The sequence below is a fragment of the Emys orbicularis genome, chromosome 1 (assembly GCF_028017835.1).
Source record: "Emys orbicularis isolate rEmyOrb1 chromosome 1, rEmyOrb1.hap1, whole genome shotgun sequence".
Taxonomy (NCBI): Eukaryota; Metazoa; Chordata; order Testudines; family Emydidae; genus Emys; species Emys orbicularis.
Window position 1 is genome coordinate 219,087,903 of NC_088683.1, and position 23,984 is coordinate 219,111,886.

The 23,984-nt window shown below is 37.9% G+C and overlaps 1 protein-coding gene across 1 annotated transcript in view; it reads left to right on the top strand.

The window, feature by feature from the left end:
• DMD (dystrophin) overlaps positions 1 to 23,984 on the top strand; it is a 1,466,768-nt gene that overhangs the window by 818,142 nt on the left and 624,642 nt on the right. The window contains exon 43 of the mRNA XM_065405744.1: positions 9,657 to 9,821. Within this exon, the coding sequence (XP_065261816.1) occupies positions 9,657 to 9,821 (165 nt within the window). The remainder of the gene's footprint in view (positions 1 to 9,656; positions 9,822 to 23,984) is intronic.

Sequence of the window (23,984 nt, forward strand, 5' to 3'; positions counted from 1 at the left end):
TTAGCCTGAAGCAATATAAAAATTGAACAAAATTTTTAAAAGTTCTGTTTTTGCTTGACTTGTATAAATCTACACAGAGGGAATATAAATATGTCTAGTACTTTTTAATTGACAAAATACTAAATGCCTGTGTCAGCTGATTGCCAAAGCTGGCAGTAGTGACACCAGTGTATGTATTTTATTATATTCTGTGTATTATTTATTATTTTTAATTGAACCCCCTGTATCTGATGTCCAACTGCTGTGCTTGGTCACATGTACACAACTCCCTTTGACAAAAACAAATGTTTGTGTCTCACCAGAGCCAGAAAAAGTTATTTTGTTCATTTGTTGGTTGTGTTTGCTTTTTTTTTAATTGAGGGGAAGTTTAGCATATCACTGATTAGTAACGTAGTGCCTTGTCACTCTGCTAAAACTATTTCTACGGAATTTCTCTAATTCACAGATGTAAAGTAACAAAATGCCTGACTATTCATCCTCAGAAAACGATACTCCAGAGGGATAGTTTACTATGTCCACATAGTTAGAAATGAAGCAAAGTTCAAATTGAACACTTGTTTCTGATTCAGGGGATCAATCCTGCTCCCATCTGTGTTATTTGGAACTTTGTCATTAATGTCAATCAGACCATAATTTAATCTTCAGGTTGTTTGTTTGATACATATTGGTTGGGAAGGTATTCCCAACTGTCAACAAGGGAGACAGATATGAACATAACTAGTGAACTGTTCTGTAGTAATTCTGCTTGCAGGGTAAAAGTGTCTGTTTGTGTTTCAGACATTTGATGGGTGGGGTTATATTAAATCATGCTGTGCTATACCGATGACATATCACACCATATCACCGTGGAAGGTGTGATAAAGTGTATCATCATATGGCACAGTGCCCTGTTTTAGTAGGGTGACGGTAATTTTCTTGGGCCAGCAGGAGGACACCCAACTTCTCAAAAGGAGAGGGGAGTTTGACATACCAGGGTACAATCCATACTAATGAGTAGCTGTGTCACCCATGCCTTCTAACCAGATAGGCAAAGACTATATAGCTGTCCACCGGGGGATGGGGGGTGGGGGGGTGGTTTTAGTAGTTGCCAAGTGCACTTGTGAGAAGCTGAGGGATGACCCCAATGTTTTCAGAGAAAGGAGGTTCAGTATAGTTGGAATCTCAGTACGCTCTGGAGGTAGCTGACAGTGTTGGTACCATTATGACATACCGGGGTACAATCCAGACCAATGGGTAGCTATGTCACACCTGCCCTCTAACCTGGCCTGCCCTTTACAATGCTTTGCTGCTGTAGCTTCCAGTCTGGACTGCTCACAAACAGCTGCCAGCATGCAAGTCACTCCCAGCTATGTCTCTGTGTGCTGCAACCGGCCAGCCAGACCTTGGCTCTTACCAGCCTTGGTTATATAGCAGGTCACCCCAGAACACTCCTAGTGGTGTCTAACTTAACAAACTATATCAGATTCAAGCACATTTTCCCAACATATGCTTTCAGCAGTCTTACTGAACAAACTTCTCTCAGAATCCAGCAAAGGCTTCCTTTGTCACTTCAGGTGCCGTGAATGTGATGGGCAGAGGAAGAGAGAGGGGGTCACTTGGGGTATTTGTCCCTCCTTTTTACAGTTTCAGTCCCCCTCATGAAAAAAAACATTTCCAGCTAAGATTCAGGAGACAAAGAGTCTATGAGAAAGAATATTCCCTGCTGTTTTTTTCACCTATTTGAACTTCCTTTGTCTCTCCTTCCTGCTTGACGACTCTGTTTACTGCTTCAATGCAAATTAAGCAGAGCACACATTCCTTTATCTGTTTGCGAACTTCTGCTTGGGTGGGGGCTGTAGTCTGGAACATGTATTAACAGCATCATACAGAGAAATTTTATAACTTCACATTTTGTGTTGCCACATGTATTTTATCAGGACAATATTGACTATCAAATTATGAGTTTTCAAATGATACCTCACAAGGTATAGTTTGTACAACAATTATTATAAGTAGTATGTAGGGTCTGTCACAGGGAGACCCTGTCCCCAGACATACTGGAGCTGAGCCCCTTCTCCTGCCTCAAAATGGACATCAGTGTATGCCTGGGAGAGAGCAAGGGGCGTCTCTGTCTCCCATTGGCCAGCCAGGTGGGAGCAAGGGGATTTGAGTTTCTCTTATGTCCCCACTCAGTGTAAAGCCCTCCCAGTCATCTGGGGGACATCTCATCATGATTACTGCCCTGCCCTTCCTCCCTATTGTTCAGGAATTTTTTACCATTGACCCAAAACTTGTAGGAGTCTAGAGAGTTTTTCAGCTTCCTCAGAGCATTGCAGTGCTTAGGTTAAAAGAATGCAGGAATTTCACTGTTAGGAAGTTACAGTAATGTCTGTCAAAACGTTTGGCCAGTGTCTACTGCAGGCAAAAGCTAAAGAATCAGCTCCAAGAGGTAAAAGAAACCATGATATGGGTAGGGTGCCTGTAAGGAGAAGGGGAGACCTAAAATTGTCAGACCGAGGTCCACCTTGCTACCTTCTGCCCCCATTGTGGGAGGTGGAGAGAATGAGCACACTCAGAACTGAGCTGAGTCCTAGGGGTTAGACTTACAAGGATCTGTCCCAACTCATTGGTTATATGGTGTGCTCTCTGTAACTTCAAACTGGACGTAGTTCAATATCTGCAATGTCAGAGGGAAGGAGCAGATAGTGTCCCACCCCATTATTAAATTAATAAAGTTGTGGCCTCTCTTTGTTTTGCATTCACCTTTGCATGTGATCATTATTAGATATTGCAGCTATGCATCTTCTTCTGGGAAGCCACATGCATTGACTGCTTAATTGTCAGATAGGTCAATAAATCTTTTACTAGACACACATTTTCTCTCTCTCTCTTATCCCATTAAGATTCTTAATGTTTCATGAACCCTGCATGGTTATGTGAAAATTTAGGATACTTAAAAACAAACAAACAAACAAAAATCCAGCAACAACAACAAAGAAATGTTGGTATGACTTCTGCGCCTAGAATTCTTAGTATTTTGTTGCAAGATGCAGCTACTGTACTGTAAGTAATCCAAAACAGTCTTTTCTTCATAAGATAGATTTTTAGTCTTTTTTAAAATTAAATCTAACACCTTCCATGGCCAAACCTCTCTCTGAGACAGTGGACTATTTCACACTATGTTATTATGTCAAATGATAGTTTTAGTTAGAACCTGTTTTCTCTCTCTTCATAATTAAGATAAAAGAATGTGCAGTAAAAAATCATGTCAGTTGATGTATCTAATGTACTTTTTAAGAATCTACATTTAATTAGAACTATTTTGTCCCCTCTCATTCACATGTATAATGAATTTGTGACAACTTTTACAGTTATATTAATAACATAATCATATTTGAAGTAAGATATAATATGTGGTTACTAATATATTTTTTTTAACATGGGGGGAAACAACCTAGTGGGGGAGATTTTATAGAGCCAGGTGAATCATTCTACTCTTCTCATTACCAACATTTGAATTATACTAAAAGATCAGTAAGTGCATCAGTACTTTGAGGGCAAAATGAGCACTACAGACCCAGGAAATTCTGAATTAAGGTTAAACTTAAAAGAAAGCCAAACATGTTAAGGTATGGAAATACGTAATTAGTGCACATAACTGTACTCTATGCTTTAATAATGCCATGCAATAACCATACAGTTACAGTTAGTGTTTTTAATCCTAGGTTAAACTATTTTCTTATGGGCCTGCTACACTGTTTCACTTGTTTTTGCCTTCCGGTATCACTCCAGCCTAACTGCCTAGATTGCAACTGCAGTGATTTCTGCTCCACTTTGTCACTGCCTTTTCTGCCTTGGACTACAGCACTGATTTTGCATTCCACATTGCTACCATCTAAGTATGCAATGTACAGAGGAATATCTTTGAGCTGAACAATCAGCCAAAAAAAAAAAATTCATAGGAAAAGTTTCATTGCACAATAGCGTGAGTGGTTTTACATTAAATGAAAAAGGAAGGGGAAGGTCCTCTTGTAGCGATTGTTAAGTTCCTTATGAGGGATAAAAGGTCATCTAACACTGTCATAACTATACAGGGAAGGGTAACAGCTCTCCTGTGTACAGTACTAAAATCCCTCCTGGTCAGAGACTCCAAAATCCTTTTACCTGTAAAGGGTTAAGAAGCTCGGGTAACCTGGCTGACACCTGACCCAGAGGACCAATAAGGGGACAAGATACTTTCAAATCTTGGGGGGGGGGGGAAGGCTTTTGTGTGTGCTCTTTGTTTTAAGGGGTGGTTCGCTCTTGGGACTGAGAGGGACCAGACATCAATCCAGGTTCTCCCCATCTTTCTAAACAAGTCTCTCTTATTTCAAAATTGTAAGTAAAAGCCAGGCAAGGCGTCTTAGATTTACTTTGTTTTCTCAACTTGTAAATGTACCTTTTACTAGAGTGGTTATTTTTGTTTGCTACACTCTGAACCTAAGACAGAGGGGAGTCCTCTGAGCTCTTTAAGTTTGATTACCCTGTAAAGTTATTTTCCATACTGATTTTACAGAGATGATTTTTACCTTTTTCTTTAATTAAAAGCCTTCTTTTTAAGAACCTGATTGATTTCTCCTTGTTTTTAAGATCCAAAGGGGGTTTGGATCTGTATTCACCAGGAGTTGGTGAAAGGAAGGAGGGGGGAAGGGTCAATTTCTCCTTGTTTAAGATCCAAGGAGTTTGGATCTGTGTTCACCAGGGAATTGGTGAAAGGTTTCTAAAAGCTTCCCAGGGTAGGGAATGGTGGCAGCGGACCAGAACTAAGCTGGTAGTTAAGCTTAGAAGTCCTCATGCAGGCCCCTACATTTGTACCCTAAAGTTCAAAGTGGGGATACAGCCTTGACAAACACCTAAGGTTGGAAACAGCCCTTGGGATTACTTCTTAGTTCTGTAAGGGGGATGATATGAAAATATTTGTATAAAGATTCAAACTTTTGAGCTGAGGTTATTTTATTCAAACTTCTCAGAACATTCTGATATTCCCAAAGATGTTAATTACTTTTCTGGTAGTTTTTTTAAATTTATCTTAATGCAGACAGTAAAAAATATGAATATTCAGCGATGTAAAATTAAATTACTTCAAAATGGTATGCATTTTAAGATTACAACAATAATGAACATCTTGTGAAAACCTGGGTCAGTTTATATAAAATTAGCATCATCTACTGTTTGCCAATTTAGAGCTTAAATCTTTTCAATTATTCTATTACTTAAGATGCCAATCAGTCTAACTTAACTCTAAAGTACTAAATTTCAGTATCTAAAGTTTTACAATTAATATTTAGACATGCAGCCAAAACTGCAAAGGTTCTTTGATGTTAAAGTCAGAGTCTCTTCCTTTAATCCACCTTTCTGCCAGGTCCACTTTTCTTTGGAGGCAGACAAAGGTGTATCTTTCTATGTTCTGTTGATTTGCTGCCAGTCAAGCCAGTGTTCTGGGATATTAATACATATTCATGGGGAGCAATACAGTTGGTTTTTAGCAGCCTACTGATATTGGAATAGGATTAGAAGGCACCTCCTATGTCATTGAATCCAGTCCCCTGCTATCTCAGACAACCTCATCATATAATTCCCTTAATAAATTTATCAAACTCTATCTTAAAACTAGTTTGCTTGTTTTCTCCCATTGCTCCCTTGGCTGGTAGAAGTGCTTCTAATTTCCTCTAGCTGACCAGACATTTTCTTGATTGGTGTCTACTAGCTATGGTAAAAACAATGTATTGAACAGGTCCCAAACCTTTTCTATTGCTTTCACTTCATAATAGTCTTGCCTGAGACTTCTCCCAACAGAGAGAGAATTTGGGTTTCTCATATGGTAGCATAAAACACCCTCCTTGGATCTTACAGGGGTTACATTTATTGACATACTGTCAAAATCTGCTAATCTCAGGTACTTTTAAGATAACTATTACTGGAGTTCTCGTCTTTGTTTCTTTATGTCGAGTAATAGGTCTCATGCCCTAGGGTTAGGAATCTATAGAATAATCTTGGATGTTTTTCAAGACCTCATCTAAGAAGTTAACTCATATTATAGATATGACTTTTTTGTTTGCATGATAAATTAGTTGACATGGAACCTTACGTATAAAATATCTCATTTTTTTCAAAATATTAACCATTTAACAAATTTAGTTTTTCTTCATACAAAGATAATCCCATGCCAGTGCTACAGTATTTAGCTCAGGATTCAACTCTTTTATGAACAGAGTATGACCCCCAGGACTTCCTGATGTCAGCTGGCAGAGGTCACAGGGATACATAAAGGTTACAGGAATCCCCTGGGTCTGGTATCTACATATTAGTTCACCAAAGAATGTCATCTTTAATGAAAACCTGAGTCATGATGGTCATCATAATCATTTTGAGATGTATATATGGAACATATGTGAGGAGTTATGTATATAAGTACTAAAAATTATGTTCACTAGGTCTGTGACTTAAAGTAGGTCATCAAAAGGTTATTCACATAGTCCTGTCATGCGGTGGAAGAGGAGAGGGGAGGGGAGAGAGATGCTCCCTCTCTGGCCATGAGCAAATTGAGTACTGTATTGTTAATAGTGGATACCCATTTACAGTCTGAGCAAAATGCTAATCAATAGATTGCAGGGGCTGCAGGAAAAAAACAAAAACACCAGGGATTATTCTGTTTAGAAGGAAGACCGTGAACTTTTGGAACTATATCTGAGGTGCAACTATACGGAGGGAGGGGGGATGGAGTGAGGAGTGGCAGGGCTTTGGAGAAGGGACGGGGCAGGAGGCAGGGTAAGGAGGTTTGGTTTTCTGCAAATAGAAAGTTGGCAAACTTATACTCAGAGGTCTTCCGGGGGTAAATCAACTTATCTAGATATTTGCCTATGCTACAGGCTACATAAAAAGCACTAGCGAAGTCAGTACAAACTAAAATTTCATAGACAATGACTTGTTTATACTGCTCTGTATATTATACACTTAAATGTAAGTATAATATTTATATTTCAATTTATTTATTTTATAATTACATGGTAAAAATGAGAAAGTAAGCAATTTTTCATTAATAGTGTGCTGTGACACTTTTGTATTTTTATGTCTGATTTTGTAAGCTTTTAAGTGAGGTGAAATTTGGGGGTACACAAGACAAATCAGACCCTTGAAAGGACTACAGTAGTCTGGAAAGGTTGAAAGCACATTTTTATTAAGTCCTCTTTTTTGTGTAAATTATATTTTCAATGTCAATAACTTAGAATGCGGAACGTAAAACCTAATTGTTTTAGTTTACGCATTATTTGTACATTTTGATGTTAGAAGCTGAATATATCTAAGAATATAGCTAACTGTGCTCTTCTTTTTGGAAAAAGAAAACCATCACATTAATGTTTCCTTTCTTCTTCTTAACACACTTGCCTTAACACCCCTGATAAATGTTGATTTGAAATTAGTTTGTTTAAACCTTTCAGGAGTAGGCTCAGATTTATATAGTGGACCTCTGTCTCTGATCACTTGTTTACTTTCAAGAATAATATCTCTGTTGAACTTGTTTATGTTAATATTAAAGTTTCTAAACATTGCAGATTAACATTCAAATGTTGTAAAAAAGATGAAGCTAATCTTCTGTGAAATTAATCCAACGTCTGCATAGATATTGAATTAACACGTAAGGGAAATGGATGCATTTTTAATTGTTTTCCTTCACCTCAGGGGATGTATGCTGTACTATGAGTGGAAGTGATTTTATTATACTTAACAAGATTAAGAGAAAACAAAAAGGGATTTGACTTATTGGTCAGATTTTATTAGATATTGGAGCAGTGGTTCTCAGCCTATTTACCATTGTGGGCCGTATATGCAGCGCTCTGTGTTATTTGGGCCACACCCACACTATATATATACTACCTGTATATCTACCTGGGCCACAGCTGTGTGCTGATTGTGCCACAGGTTGTGAACCACTGTGTTAGAGTATTAAGGAAAAACAGTAACAGTGAAAATCATTTAACATATTGGGGAAATATACGAATGACAAAAACGTGTTTTTGTCATTCATATAAATGACAAATAAAATAAACTATATATAAGTGTGTTATTCCTTTGATTTAGTCTAATTTATATTTTCAAATGGACTATTATTTGGAAAAACAAAGTGAAAGTTATTGTCACGAGATTCATATTTTCCTCCCTTTATCTCAGCTGTGTTTTTCATAGAAACCTTCATTGCATTCTGGTCTCTAATGGTTTTAGATTTATTGTGTTATGTAAATAACGGAGATGAAAGATTAGTAGGTAGTATGCATCAGTAATATTTTTGTAGTCAGCCAATAGCATAGTAGTGCTTCCATTAATATAGTGTAACTCCAAAGGGAATATTGTGTTTATCAGATGCTTCCCTCATTTTGCTACTTTTAAAAGAGCCATTTTAGTAAAAGCCTGCTCTTAGAAACATGGGCCACAGGGAAGACTGATTTTCTTAATCTGCAGAGCAGACCCACTTTTTTTGTCCAAGTTGAATAATTAATTGCCACCCTTTTTAATACAACGTGAGCACCGCATTGGTTTAAAGGATGCTGGAAAGAAGAAAACTGTGATTTTTTTCTTTACTATTTTTATTTCCATCTTCTTCTTGTCTTAATTTCTAGCACTTCTATGTTGCGGATTAGTGCTATACCATCTAGTACAGGGGTGGGCAAAGGTTTTGGCCTGAGGGCCACACCTGGGTGGGGAAATTGTATGCAGGGCCATGAATGTAGGGCTGGGGCAGGGGATTGGGGTTAAGGTGGGCTACCTGCCTGCCCTGGACTCGCGCTGCTCCCAGAAGTGACCGGCACCACGTCCCTTCAGCCCCTGGGGGAGGGAAGGGCAGAGGGCTCTGCGCGCTACCCTCGCTTGCGTGTACCTTCCCCCAAGCTCCCATTGGCTGTGGTTCCCTGTTCCCGGCCAAGGGGAGCATGCGGGGCCTTAGTTTGCCCTCCCCTGATCTAGTAGCTCTTACTTTCTGATGCTATTGAGAATCGCTGTGGATAAATATGAACCTGCCTGAGGCTTTGCCTAAAAACTGAACAAGTAGAACTCAGACTGGAGGCACAAGTAAATATATATATATTCCCCTTATTATTTTTCTATTTGTATGTGTACTTTTTTATCTGTACTTCTATGTTCCAACCTGACTGGAAACGAGCAGAACTAAGGATCTTTTAAGAAAACATGTTCTCATGAGATTTCCAGATTTAAGAGGTTTAGATAGTTTGAATTAGCATCTGGACATTTGAATGTTTATCTGAACTTAAATGAACTGCCAGCCCCTTTCAGATTTGTATATTCATTATTAAAATATTATACTCAAAGTAAAAGGTTTTATACTGAAACAGTTTCACCTCCTGAGAAAACAACCTTCCTTTATGTAGCACACAGGAGTAAGTGTACATCTGAATAACTGAAAACATGAGAAATGTGACATCACTTGTTTTCCAGGGGGAGTGTTGTGGTAAATATATGCAACTGTTTAGTACAGTCCTTTAATATGTGCATTTATTTCTTTAACTCCCCCCCCCCCCGTGTGTACATATGATTTATGCTCTCTTAACAATATAAAAGTGCACTATTATGTTGCTACATGTAGCTTATTTTTTTCTCTTTCAAATCAAATTTCTGGTATTTTTAAGGTATCCAAAGATCTACCGGAGAAAGAAAAAGAAATTGAGCATCTGCTAAATAATTTCACCCAGTTTGAACAACAGTTAAGTCAGCTGATATTGTGGGTATCTCCCGTCAAGGATCAATTAGAACTTTACAACCAAGTGGGCCAACTAGGAGCTTTCAATATTAAGGTAATGTTTTCTTTTTTAAATTTCTGTATTTTTCACTGATAGAAAGTCAGCTCTACAATGAAACGTGGATTTTTTGTCCCTCCTTCTCTCTTATTCCTAAAAAACAAAACATTTCTTGTGACATTGACAGTGTAATTTGTGCAATCTGTTTGGTTTGCCATCATTTTCCACTGAGTTATGAAAAAAAATAAAATTGTAATAAATACTTTCTACTTAAGAATCCAAAGAAGAAATATGACTCAAATACTGTTAATTGTCAGTGCACTGATAGGCGAATTAGCTGTGCAGCTCACGTTAACAATAAAGTCTCATGAAACAAGTTGAGAATAGTCCCCTAGACCTCTAGTATTAAAGATTCTATGCATTGAGATGCATTTTATTTATTTACTTATTCTTTTACCAGCAGATGCGAGGTTTAGAACAAATCATTGCAGAGGATAAATGTAAAGCTCTGGCAGCTTTATCTTTGAGAATATTTTTACCCTATTCTTTCATACCAGAGTAAGGACCTTGAATATTTGTGCTCTGAGAAATCTAAAGTAGTTATAAAACATCATGTATGGTATGGATTGGATTCTGCAAACCATTACTAGAGTAAGCAGTGGTTAATACTAGTGCTGTACCAATATCTTCAGTGAAATAACACTCAGGAATAAATATTTTATGTGGTGATAAGGTTTGTAAGTTCAAGTCCTGTATTGTGGTTAGATATAACTCAGCATATATAGGGTCATGTTTTGATACTCTTACTTACAGTGAAAAGTATCTAACTCTACAAATAGCCTCATTGAAGTCATTAGGCCTACTTATGAAATAAAATACTACTCAATGCAAGCAATAGTATTGTAATCTGACACCTGATGTGTAATCATGTGTAAAACAAAATATATGTTTGAATAGGCTGAATGAATGATGTCAGAGAAATTAGATTTTAAAAAATCTATTACGATGATACAGTTTGTTGGGACTGCATCTAAATGGTTTCTGCATGTAGGACATCATGACCCCTTAGGGGGCTGCATGGTTATTATGTGGGGGTCATGAGCTGTCAGCCGTCACCCCAAAACCCTGCTTCACCTCCAGCATTTATAATAGCGTTAAATATATATAAAAAGTGTTTTTAATTTATAAGGGGGGTTGCATTCAGGGGCTTGCTGTGTGAAAGGGGTCACCAATAGAAAAGTTTGAGAACCACTGGAGCATTTGGATGTGTATGTGTATGTGAAATAGATTGGGACACATCCCCAGCTAGTGAAAATTGGTTTAACGCCATTGAAGTCAGCAATTGAAATCAATGGAGTTTCAAGAGTTTACACCAGCTGAGGATCTGTCTCACTCTTTGATTAATGGTCAAGTGGAAGATTTTCTTAGATGTTGCTGTGTTTTGTATCAAAACACAATGTTTGGTGAAACAGCATTTCAAAAAAAATTGTTCTAAGAATACAGTAGAATTATTGTTTTGCCTTGAATGAAGTGAAACTGTAATTATTTCAAAATAATTGAATTGAGTTGAAGCTGTTTATTAATTTGGCTTAATTCTATTTCTTTTATACCAAAACACTTTGTATCTCACACAATCGATTTATATAAAACAGCTGATCTCAAGTCCTGTAACTGACAGAATGAATTCAGTTACAACATTGATTCCGTCTTTGAAAGATATAAAATAGTTCAATTGCAAATGCCTTTATATATAGTGAGCAAAGAATGTATTTATGTTTTTGCAAAAAATAATCTGTGTTTATTTCCTGTAATTTTAACAGATTTTATGCTTTATATTTGTATTATGTCCTTTCTGATGTTCTTTTCCATGGTCTCCATTACTGTCCAGAAGCATTCCATCGGAAATTGGCTAAATTGCTGTGAATTATAATAGAGTATTGCTTTCTTAATGTTTGTGAAAAGCCACATTCTGATTGGCTGTATGGGGCCTCTTTTGTGATGTCATAGTCATTCTCCATATGGAGCTCTGAAACAAAAAGACAAAAAATATTCCTATAATGCTGAATGGGTGAGATAAAAATTTAATGGAGGAAGGGGATGAAAAGTGGCAAAGGCTGGTCCCTAAGCTTTCTCTCTCCAGTACCCTCGCTGTTTTTCCATTTCTCTGCCAGAAATCTGCTTCTTTCCCGGTCTAGTTATTTATACCTAATCTATTTCTATTTTATATACAGTGCTTCTCTCTCTCCATGACAGCTGCCTCTTCCCTTTTGTTGTGTACACACACACTTCCGTTCAATAAGAAGGGCTTCTTTTAGATTATAACATTATGTATAAACTGATTGAGAGCCTTAAACCAGCTACATGTTCTGCTAAGAGCAGCCTTGCCACAAATGGCAAGCATAAAGGGAAGCAACAATTTATTTTTGAAGTCCTCCTGCTAGTGCATCTCCAGGTGGGTGCTTCAGAGGGAAACCACTGCTTCCCTCTGCAGCCCGGTGATGCAGTGCACACAAGCTCCACCTTATCTGATGCACCCTCATTCTCTACTTCATCACATTCCTGCACTGTTATTCCATGCCACAGTTTGTTTGTTCCTGTAAACATGCATGTGAACAACTTTGAAAATGATGGCATTACTCATCTGAGTAAAGTTACTCGTGTGCATGTGCTGTATTGGGCCCATAAATTGTAAGCTCCTTACCAAATGTATATATTTCTCTCACCATGTAAATGACATAATTGTAGTTTTATTGCATTATTAAGACTCCGAATTGTCCAGGGAACCTCACAAAACTAGAAAATTAACAATAAATCTCTAGAAGACAGTTAAGAAATGGTGCTGAAATATTTTTCCTACAAAATTCTCTTCTCCTTCTATTATGAACCACTTTTCTTTGGAATGACATGTTTTAGAGCATCATCACCAACCTAAAATCAAACTTTTTTGTTTAAAGGGATTTTATGTTAAATTAAAAACCCATACGCTTCTAGAAGTAAACCAAGGTGGGAATTAGAAGGCAACTGGTGGATGTGTGCCTGAGGCTGTGTGCACCAGTAGGTTATTACTGCACTCCCTTTGTTGTGTTTTGTTGCTTTATTCACATGTATTATTAACCAGTTGGTTTATGCACCTAGTGTTGGAAGACCAAATAGATGTATCTGAAAATCTCTTCCTTCGTGCCTGATGGAAAGGACTTTTAATGTATGATTTAAGGATACGTAGAATAAAGTATAGTAGATTGCAAATGGATCATATAGGTCTATTTGTGTGCTGGATAGTGAACCTTCTGTTAAATTTTCGTTGTTTTTTTTATTCAGTTTGTCTGGCTTATAAGCCATTTATTTTTATTAAAATTGTATTGGTTTGTGGATAAAAGAATTCATTTTATAAGTAATGTTGGCATGAACAATTTTTATTACTTTTTATTGTGGATGATATAGGACAGGGTCATTGACAAAAAAGATTATTGGCATATAAAACGTAATAGGTTTTTATCTGAATCCTCGTCTATGTCAATAGATTGTGTTTTAATGTCTTTAAAGCGCACAGATTTATGCTTTGCTTAGTTTGTCACTTTCTTCAGTGCACTGAGCTAGCCCTTTACTAAAGATTTTGTATCTTATTGGATTGAAAGCAAATGTGGTATTTTAGGGATTATAATATTTGTATATGTAAGATGAAAGTTTTGGAATTGACTATTTTCTTAAAATATAGAAAAAAATCATACAATTATAGAAGTGTAGGACTGAAAGGGACCTGAATAGGTTAGTTCAGTCCCCTGCTCTCAAGGCAGGACACAGTATTAACTGAAATAAAGTAAATATAATTAAGAAGACAGATCATTAAACACAATTTCATAGGGACAAAACTAAAAAAAAATGGAAAGTAGAACTATCCGTACATTGTGATTAGGTATGTGGAAGATAATCAGGGTAAATAGTTTTACAACCCACAACTGCCTGGCCCCAACCCAAATATAAACAACATTTTATAGATTCTGTAATGTTGAGCAAGGTTAACGTTTTAAAATGGCCATTACAAACAGTAACGGCTTAAGGGCTGCACTAAGTCCCCAATTCAGCAAAGCACTTAAGCATGTGCTTAATTTTAAGCAAGTGAGTAATTCTCTTGCAGTCTATGGGAAATATATGTTTAGGATTAGGCATATGCTTAAATCCTGTACTGAATCAGAACCCAAAACTGATCTGTGATGTGCATGCTATATGCCATCATTTTGTTGTTGCTATTTTGTTTGTGTTTTGTGGTTTTTTTTTCTTTTAACCTTTTTGTGCCTGTAAACAAGATAAGGGGTACAGCAATGTTATCATGTGAGCTCTGATTTTCTAGTATGTAATATTTTTGATAATCCACAATTAAACATTTCTTGGAATTATTCATTTTAAACTCTGATGTTTATAAACATTAATGGGTGAAATATCATTCTTATTCTTTGAGTGGTGGTCCCTATATGGATTCCAAAAGGGTGCGCATGTGCACCATGCACCGGGGCGGGAACGGTTTCCTAGCAGTGTCCGTTGACCCGCCCATGTGTCCCCCTCATGTTTGCACCCGAGTCTATAATAGGCCGTGCAGGTAAATGCTGCTCCAGTTCCCTCTTACTGCCTCATGGCTAGAGTTGGAACCCTATTCCTTTGTGCTCTTAGCTTTGCTAAGAGAGTGATTTCCTGTCCGTTTCCCTTGTATATAGTTGTAGATAGTTTTTTGTGTTATGTAGTTATAGTTACTCATAGATATATGGTGTCGTTTTCCCCCCTATTTGGGGGAACTCTGGCCTCCTGGGGACTATGCCCCAGGTTCCTGGCTTCAAGAACTGTGCCTCTTGCCTGTTCTCATTTTCAGTGAGCAATGAACACTAGTGCTGTCTGTAATACCTCGGTGAGGCCCACATTACCCGCTGCACTATTTGTAAGTCGTTCCCGCCCAAAATGTGGGAAGATCGAGAACTTCACCTCTGGAAGCTTTTATTGGAAGAGGACACATGCCCATGAGCGCATTCAGATCCGGAACTAACGGTGCACCACTCATCATTGATGGTCAGTGCTCCTCTAAGCACCTCCCAGGCACCAGATCTGATGGTACCAAGACCGCTGGACAAGCCCTGCCATGAGAAGAAGCATGACATAGCCATAAGAGCAGATCCCCGTCCATGACTGCTCAGTAATGCTGCGTTTCCTCCCCAAGCTGCACCAGATTGGGTGAGAAGTCATGTGTAGATCCGACCAGACTGCTGCCTAAGTTTACCAGAATCAAGGATAAGGCAAAATGGAAGTGCAACCAGTGGTACTGTCGGCTGCCCGGTACTCATTGGTGTATCTGCCACATACCCCAACAGGTCTGCTGACACCACCTGTACCCTCAGGATTGTTGCATATGACTCCCCACACTCACAGGTGCCTGGAACCACTGCTGTCAACAGAGGAGCTGCTCCTCCCATATCCATGGTCTCCATTTCTCTCTGCACTTCCACTCACCTGCTTCCTCCCCTCGCCAGTGAATGAACCATTGCTGCCACCACTGGGGTGAGATGTCCCATTGCCACATCACGGCCCTTCGGAACTGTCAGCGCTGCCATTTCCAGAACTGTCCTCAGAGTCCATATCCCCCAGTTTACAATCCCTTTGGTGTGGTGGTGTTATCCGTAGGGCCCACTAATCCACCAATGGCCAGAGACCATTATTTTGGACCCTACTGGCCATCCTGGGATCTGTACTGGGGCCAAGGCGCACCATTGGTGGCTTCTTATAGGCCATTCCCCACTCACCCTCCAGCGCCATATGTTTATGAGAATGAGGAAGAAGAGGTGGAACCAGTTCTGCCAGTCCCAACTGCTGCCTCTTCATCCCCAGACAAGGTGCTCATTCCTGCCACACTCTCCCCACCGGACGACCACTTCCAATACCAAGAACCACTCTAGTTGGTGGCGATGGATCTGGGGATCCCATTGGAGGAAGTCCAGGACACGCAACATTCGCTCTGCTGGCGAAATATGATTTTCACAATTAAATTAAAGTAACAGAGTTCAAAGACCAGCTACCATGAGACAAAGAACAGCAGCTCCAAGTGCTGTTGGATAAGGGGAGACTGCTGGCCAAGGTGGGCCTCCAGGTTGTTGTGGATGCGGCCAACATTGCCTCTTGGTCTTTGGCAACCATGATCTGCAGGAATTGCTGGCTGCAGTCGTCCTGGTTCCCCAAGGAGGTCCAAACCACCAAAGAGGACTTCCCCTTTTTTGACACACAAAAGTTCTTTAGTGAGAAAACAGACGAGACCCTCATTCTTTCAAAGACTCTGGTTCCTTAAAATCTACATCCTGGCCCCGAGGCGCAGAAAGCAGAAGTAGTCGTTCCATCCCCGACCTCAAGACCTCTATCCGGCATACTTGTAACAGCAACAGGAGCCGCAACCTAGCTGACTCCGGTTGCAGAGGCCACAATACCCCACCACTGCCACAACCACCTGCTTGACCCACTTGCACTAGGAATGGTGGTAGATTCCAGACATTACACCTTCTTTGGCCCGGGGAATAATGAACATCTATTTTCTTCTGATAAATATTCTTCCCATGATAAATCACTCTAATACCAAGGTAGTGAGCATAAAATAAATATTATTATTTAATTTAATATATGTATGGTCAAGATAATTCTCGTCACAAATAAAATGATACATAATAAATATATCTTGGCATAGCCATAAATCCCACGTACTGAAAATCAGTGTAGGGATACCTAAATCAATTTGAAAAGACTTTACCCTTAACATTTGAGGAATAATTAATATAGCCTTTGACAGGTCAGTAAAATGAGGCCATCAAGTTTTTATGGCTAACATATGCTGTGTTGTGTACAAATTTTTGTTATTGTAGAAGGCAGCCTGGCTTAGTAACACAACTGGTCCCCGGACCATAAGTTAACACCACTGATTTAAACAGAGGTTTCCAAATACATGTTAAGTATTTAGTTTTACTAATTAACATATTTCCCATTTAATAAATGAATAAGGATTTCACTAGGGATTAAAATCCATCTATAGTAATAGATAAGCTTCATTGACTTTAGTAAACTTTTCCCCACAAACAGCAGAAGCTGGTATATTTTTAAAATCTTAAAAATGAATCTGCATGTAAATGTGTATTTGTGAACTATAATTTAAAGCATTAGGAATAGAAGATATGAAAAAACACACATTAAAGATCAGTTATTATTAAAGTGGTTTCCTGATCTGAATGTGTGTGTGCATATTACATAGCATTCTTTTCCCTGTAGAAAGATTTCTCTTCCTCTAATCTGTAAATAAAAATGACACCCTTTACCCTGCAGGTTTTTCCTTAGAAATGGAAGAACAATAATTTATATAACTGCAAATGCTCAGTGAAAATTCCCCAAATCCCCTTTTTCCTCTGTTCCCTGTTGTAATAGGTATGATTACAGTCACTGAATACCAACTACAATATTTTGATTACTACAGGCTGAACACTAGATGCAATAAAGACTAAAGAAGCTATGTGCATATACACAATTAGCTGTTCACAGCTTACTGTGAAATCTTACACAATTCATTGTTAGATCTGTATCATGGTTGGGAGGGGAACCCATTGTTCATTTTGGATAGTGGCAAAATACAGACTACTATCTGTAAATATTTGTCTAGATACATGGAAGAGGAGAGGAATGCACCAGAATTTCTTGACTTTGCTGAAACAATTGAACATTGCAAAGAATTCTGCCAAATGGATAATATTGATAATATTTAACCAGTTGAAAGTGTTGTGGATTCCTAAACTAAGATTAACAAATGCTGCATAGAAAAATCCTATAGAAATAGTATAATATACTGAGATACAGTGATATTATAAAATACACATAGTTCCCATCATAAAAGATGATGGGAAAATACCTGTTTTAACTTTCTGTCTCCTTAGTTTTGCATCTGGTTTATGTTGCCTTTATTGTCAGTGCTAAGTGGGATTGTGTGAACAGTGCTACATACATTTTGTGAAGTACTCCTTTTCTCTGAAACTAATGATAATTTTCTCTCATCAGTGTGTTACTCAATTCTGATGGTCAGCCAAAAAGTATTACTTAGGTCATAGCACATTATTACATATTTCAATTTGTCCTTATTGTTTTACAGGTAATGTGTTGATGCTATATTTAATCAATATCTGAAGGCTTTGTTATATAAATTTTAAAAATCCACTACAAAAGTTGTATGTTCTATAGATCAGGAGTGCATAAAGTTAGCATCACTGATAGCTGCATCAAAAACTTCCCAAAGTCCTTAAAACCACATAATTTGCCTAAATATTTATTACATAAATCCTCACAACTATAATATTTGTTCTTGCATCTTTGGTAAAGGAATAGAAGTTGTTGCATGTTCAAATTCACCAGGTAGGATTGCTAAATGCAACAGTTTATTTCTCTGCAGATCATGTATACTCTTTAGCTCCAATTTTGGAAATCCCATATAGGTGTTTGACTTTGTTTAGACTGAAGCTGAGGTGTCTAAAGGCTAATTATAGGCCTACATTTTGAGCACAGCAGAAATCTACTTCAAATTTACACCATTAGTTTTACTGCATGCAGTTCCAATTCAAACCAGAAAGCAAATAAATGTATTATTTTTAAAATAGCATGATTTTTATGGGCCTGATTTTTGAATGCTTGAAATTGGCAGTACTCATTTAAGGATGTGGTTAACTTTCGGCATATGCTTAGATCCCATTCAAGTCAATGGAACTACTACATTCAAAAAATTAAGTGTGTGCTAAAGTGCTTTAGTGAATAAGGGCATTAAGTAGGCATACAATATGAGCATGTTGAAAGTCCCCATATCATTTCAATTTAGACTTCCCAATAAAACATACTGGATTTCAGCACATGTGCAAGCCCTCTAATAACCTTTTACACCTAGTATATTCAACTCCAGCTGTAGATATATTATGTATTTGATATACTTGGTATTTCCCAATAATGCACTATTACAAGCATACAGCTATAGACCCATACACTGCATTAACAGTAGTGCTATTAACAGTTTGTGGAGCTCCAGAAAAATATCTGAGGCTAGTTGTTAAAGCATTAGCATTTATGGTCTGTAAATACTTTCCTGCTGACTTTTCTGTTGAGTTATGTGAACTTCACCTGCTGGGAAAAATTATGGTTCCTAAAGTAATTAAATTAAGCAGTGATGTTTAATTACCTCAAAAAAGAATATTTGTTTCAGAAGCTTGAGAACAAAATGTCAGAAGACTAACCAACTCCATTTCCCCTTTGCTGTGTTTTCTCTGACTATTTTTTCCTTATAATCCCAATAATATTTATTTATGTTTTAATTTATTAAGTGTTTTTATTGCCGCTTTCCACATCATTAATACCATATACACTGGGGTTTGGGAGAAAATACCTTTGGGGAGGAGTGTGAGGTAGGTTGTTTTGCTGTTTGCCGACTTTTGTTTTGTTATGTTTTTGTTCCTATTTTGGGGCAGAATAGTTGTGAGAGGCAGAAGAAGGGAAGGTATTTGGTTGTCTTGGCTGGGACTCTCTCCCTCCGACTCCCCCTTTGGTTTTATTTCTTTCCTTCTTTCTTTCTTAGTGTCTATATCACCTTGGAAGTATTTACATGAACATAACATATATTTGAACACTAGAAAAACTAATTTCTAAATTCAACCACGGAAAAAATATTATATTTTTAAAAGTTAAGAATGAAGTGATGAACATCGCAATTCTTGCTATGTCTATTAGAGAAATAATATGAAAACTGTATGGAAACCTTGACGAAAAGGGGAATAAGTGGACTCGTTGGTCATTTAAAAGAGGTGTGTTGCTAGTGGGTGGAATCACCTGAGATGGGGCGTTGAAGAGATAGGAATGGATGGTCCTTGTAAATTCTTGTGGGGAGGGATTTCTTTGCTAGAATCTAAAAATTTCTAGAAGATGGGCAGGACATCTGCTAATGTGGTTCTTTATAAAAGTTTGCTAGCTCAACGTATTCTTTAATCTTCAGTGTTCGCAGAATTCAATTCACTAGGTGGTTATTTCTGATTTTACCTGTATTAAATGTGAAAGTTCCTGGTCAACACCACAAATGGGGGATTAGTGTTTAGTGATTACCAAACATCAAATATGAATTTATCTGATTAAACATGCCTGAAGTTTAAGGTAGTGGTAAGAAACAATCAATTGAATGGCAGAAGTAATGAAAATACCTCATTCAAAATGTAAACATTACTAAAGGTTGTAGTAACATGGACAGGATTTGTGCTCATCTTAAAAAGTGCAAACAGGCAGTTTCATCACACTCTTCAAGATTTAATATGGCTTTAAATATATTTTTTTCTATTGAAGTGAAAGATTTTAGAATATCAATGAATTTGATCCTGCAAATGAGACATTTTCAGTGCCATGGTAGCCATAAATGAACATCACTAAATCAGTACAAAGTCAGCTGAAGAGAAGAAAAATAAACCTCCCTGAAAAAGAAACTCATTCTCCCTCAAGTCATATCCTCATGTAAATCATCCTTGCAGGCAGAACCCAGAATAAGTGTGTCTTGCAATAGACTCTGATGACAAACAAAAATAGAGTCTTTTGAAACAATAGGCTAATCGAGCTCCAAAGTTGAGGCACCTCCATGGAAAACAACTTGCTCTCTCTACTCAGATGCACAAATAGGAATTCATATCTTTCATATGGTACTGGTGAAGAGTTAAAACAATAGAGAGTCCTGACACAAATGTTTTTGATGGCTTCAGTTAGCCATTTTTTTAAAATCACATTGACTCACTGTTTCTCTTTTCATCACAATAGGTTGCAATCTTAACCCTCATCTTTTATGATTCTGCACTGGCCCAAATAAATGTATGTTTAGCTTGATATACTTAATGCTGGAAAACAATAGGCTTTTCAGATTTTCTTGAGTTTAATTGAAAATTGTAGGGTCATCTGCTTTCCTTTTCACAGGCTCACTTACATAAATGTCACAACATAAGTAAGGTACTATACAACTATTTGAGTTTAGCAGTGTTCATTTTTAATATTTTCAGTTACCTGCCATTAACTCACTAAGTCTAGTAAGAGCACATAAAGGATCTTTATAGTAGATATGGACAAAAATATTAAAATGCTTGGAACTGATTGATGTCCTCAACAAGCATGTCATCAACTGGGGACCATTGCACCAACCAGAATGACCACAGTTGATGATGTCACACTAGCTATTGTGTAGTGAAGTTCCCAGATCTGGTTCAATCCTGCAGGGCCGGCTCCAGGGTTTTTGCCGCCACAAGCGGCGCAAAAAAAAAAGAAGCCGCGATCGCGATCTGCGGCGGCAATTCGGCGGAAGGTCCTTCGCTCCGAGCGGGAGTGAGGGACCATCCGCCGAATTGCCGCCAAACAGCTGGACGTTGCCGCCCCTCTCCAGAGTGGCCGCCCCAAGCACCTGCTTGGCAAGCTGGTGCCTGGAGCCGGCCCTGCAATCCTGCAATTCCATGAATCTCTGGAGTGGCCCTGTGGGCAGCACCAAATAGGATCAAGGCATGCACCCCTTTGCACATTGATCGAGAGTTTTAACGCATGGTATGCTTGGATGTTTTTGTCCATCCTGGTGACATGCCCAAAGAACATGCAGCACTGCTTTTGAATATAGTGTTGATTGAAGGAAGAGATTATGACGTTTCACACAAAGTCAAACCACTTTTTGTTCAGGATGTGGTGCTGACAGTGCATATGGAATGCCTCTAGCAGCTCTTAAGTCTGCCTGTAAAGAGGGTCCAGGTTTCTGACCCATATAGCAATACAGATATTACACAGGTTTGAAAGATCCTGAACTTTGTCTCAGACCAAAAATGTTTTTGCATCCATAAGCGAGACATGGACTTCATACAGGAGTCAGTGAGACCTATTAATCAAAGAATGTCTGGTTTTCTGTGACCACTTGAAGCCTAAATAGATGAACTCATCAACACGCTCCATAGTACTTGGCGTCATCTGCACTGGGGGTGTATGATGGCCCAGCACCAATGTTCTGGACCTTGCTCTTCTGCCATGAGATGTTCAACCCTGTGGTGTGGGCAGCTCCTTGGAGACCTTGGTGGGTGGGCTGAGCTTCTTTGATTTCTCCACAAGCATGACATGCATTTGTCAGTAAACGTTTCTTGACTAGACTTAATTCCAATGTGTGGAGCAGCAAGTCCTAATATCCAGTTGATAGCCTGACAGAATAGTGCCGGGGCAAGAATTCATCACTGTCACACACTTGAGGTTGTGCAGAAAGGTAGCAAAAGCCATTGAATCAGTGTGCACTCTTGCACTAGTACTGGTGTGAAGATCACGCTCCAGATCATCTGGAACTGATTGGTGCAAGGTATGTATTAAAATTGCCTGAATGTTATATCAATGAGTATTCTGAACAGGCATGAAACTAATCACATTACTGTGGAAATTACTCTGTTTAAAAATGGTGTTTTGGGGAGATGAAGTCAAAACCTTTCCATTATAATTTCCAGTGTGAAAATATAATTACATCCAAAACATAGAGGTTCTATAATCTTCAGGTGGCATTGCTAGAAAACAGATTTCCTTCTGCCAAATAAGTACATCTAATTGGAAGTTACCTTTTCCACACTGTGTTGGCCCTTCTCTTCTAAGCATTCTAAGATATTTATCTCATGCAATTTTCTACTTTTTTTCCAAGTTCAAAACTCAAGTAAATGGAATATCCTCAGGGTTTTTTAAATAACAATAATACTTTGCACTTCTATAGTGTCTTTCATCTGATGCCTTCAAAGTACTTTAGAACCATAAGAGCAAGTATTTCTACTATATTAAAACAAAACTGCTTTCACACTGTGGTGTGGTATTCACAATATTAATTCTTCCTCCCTTGACCTTACTGTGTACTTTAATGGAAAAAAATGCTCACTAAAAGATTGATGAAAACTGAGAATCATCTCCCATCTTGGTACCCTGGCAGCTACTGCCCTTCTTTTTACTTTGGTGTTCAATCTTTACACCCAGGAGTTATTTTTATCTATATAAGGTCAATAGTTTTGAACTGTCTAGAGAGATTTTAATAAGATCTTGTTTTCCTATTAGAGTATCATCATGTTCAATAGTTTGATGTAATTTTACTTTTTGGCAAAAAAGCTAAAAACATGTTGGGTAGTGTTTTTTTTTAAATTTTTCCTCAGAAGAGCTGCCTCCAGTAATCTAGAAAATCTTTTAATAATCAAGAAAACAAGCAGCTATTTCTTCAACATTACTGATGAGCATCTTAAGTGAATGTTTATTTTCAATCAAGTATTCTTCCATTATGAGACATTATTAGTTTCTGATGCCCAGTGAAATGTTATTTAGTGAATACATAATTCAAAGATCAAATTTTAGGGGAGGAAATGATGCAGAATGAATTGAAATGGACCTTTAAGTGGATAAAATAATTACTAGATGAGTTTATAATATAATCTTGCCAGCAGCTGATGTCCTTTTAATTATAGTTTTTGAATATCAGTGATCCAGAACATGGAGTGGATATGAAAAAAAAAAATAGACAGCCTTCTGATCTATGATAGAGTGGTGTGGTTTTGGCCTTTTCATCAGGTGGCATTGTCTAGATTAAGTGGATCTGATAGTCAAATCCTGTTTAAAGTATTTTCAAAATAAAATATGATAGTAATTTGCTGATGTCACTCTGGATGATGCAGACAGAAAACCTAACACAATGGTAATTGGATTAAAGGTCAAGTCTGCAACTTCTATTGATATATAGTCACTTTTACTGCAGTCTTACCTTGCAGCCAATAGTTAATAATCATAAAGCTCAAAACCACCCAATTTGGTCCCCGGACCACAAGTCATAGGCCCCAACCATACCAAGACTGGGGAGGCTGATTGCAATTTTAAAAAGCAACACAACAATTCCCTCATATGTTTTATTTTCCTAGGTCTGTGATTTTCCCCCCCATTGAATTAACAAATTTGCTCCCTATAAAACATTTAATATCTTCACAACTTAAAACAATCTTAGTAAAATGATGCATTTATTTTAGATGAAGGAAATTGAAATTGCTCGTTTAGGACACTGAAGAGCCAGCAGTTTAGCATACTAATGAATCTTCATATTATCTACTTTTTATAATGTTGCATAACTAGAGACTGTTTTTACTCTAGTCAGGATGAACATAGATACATATT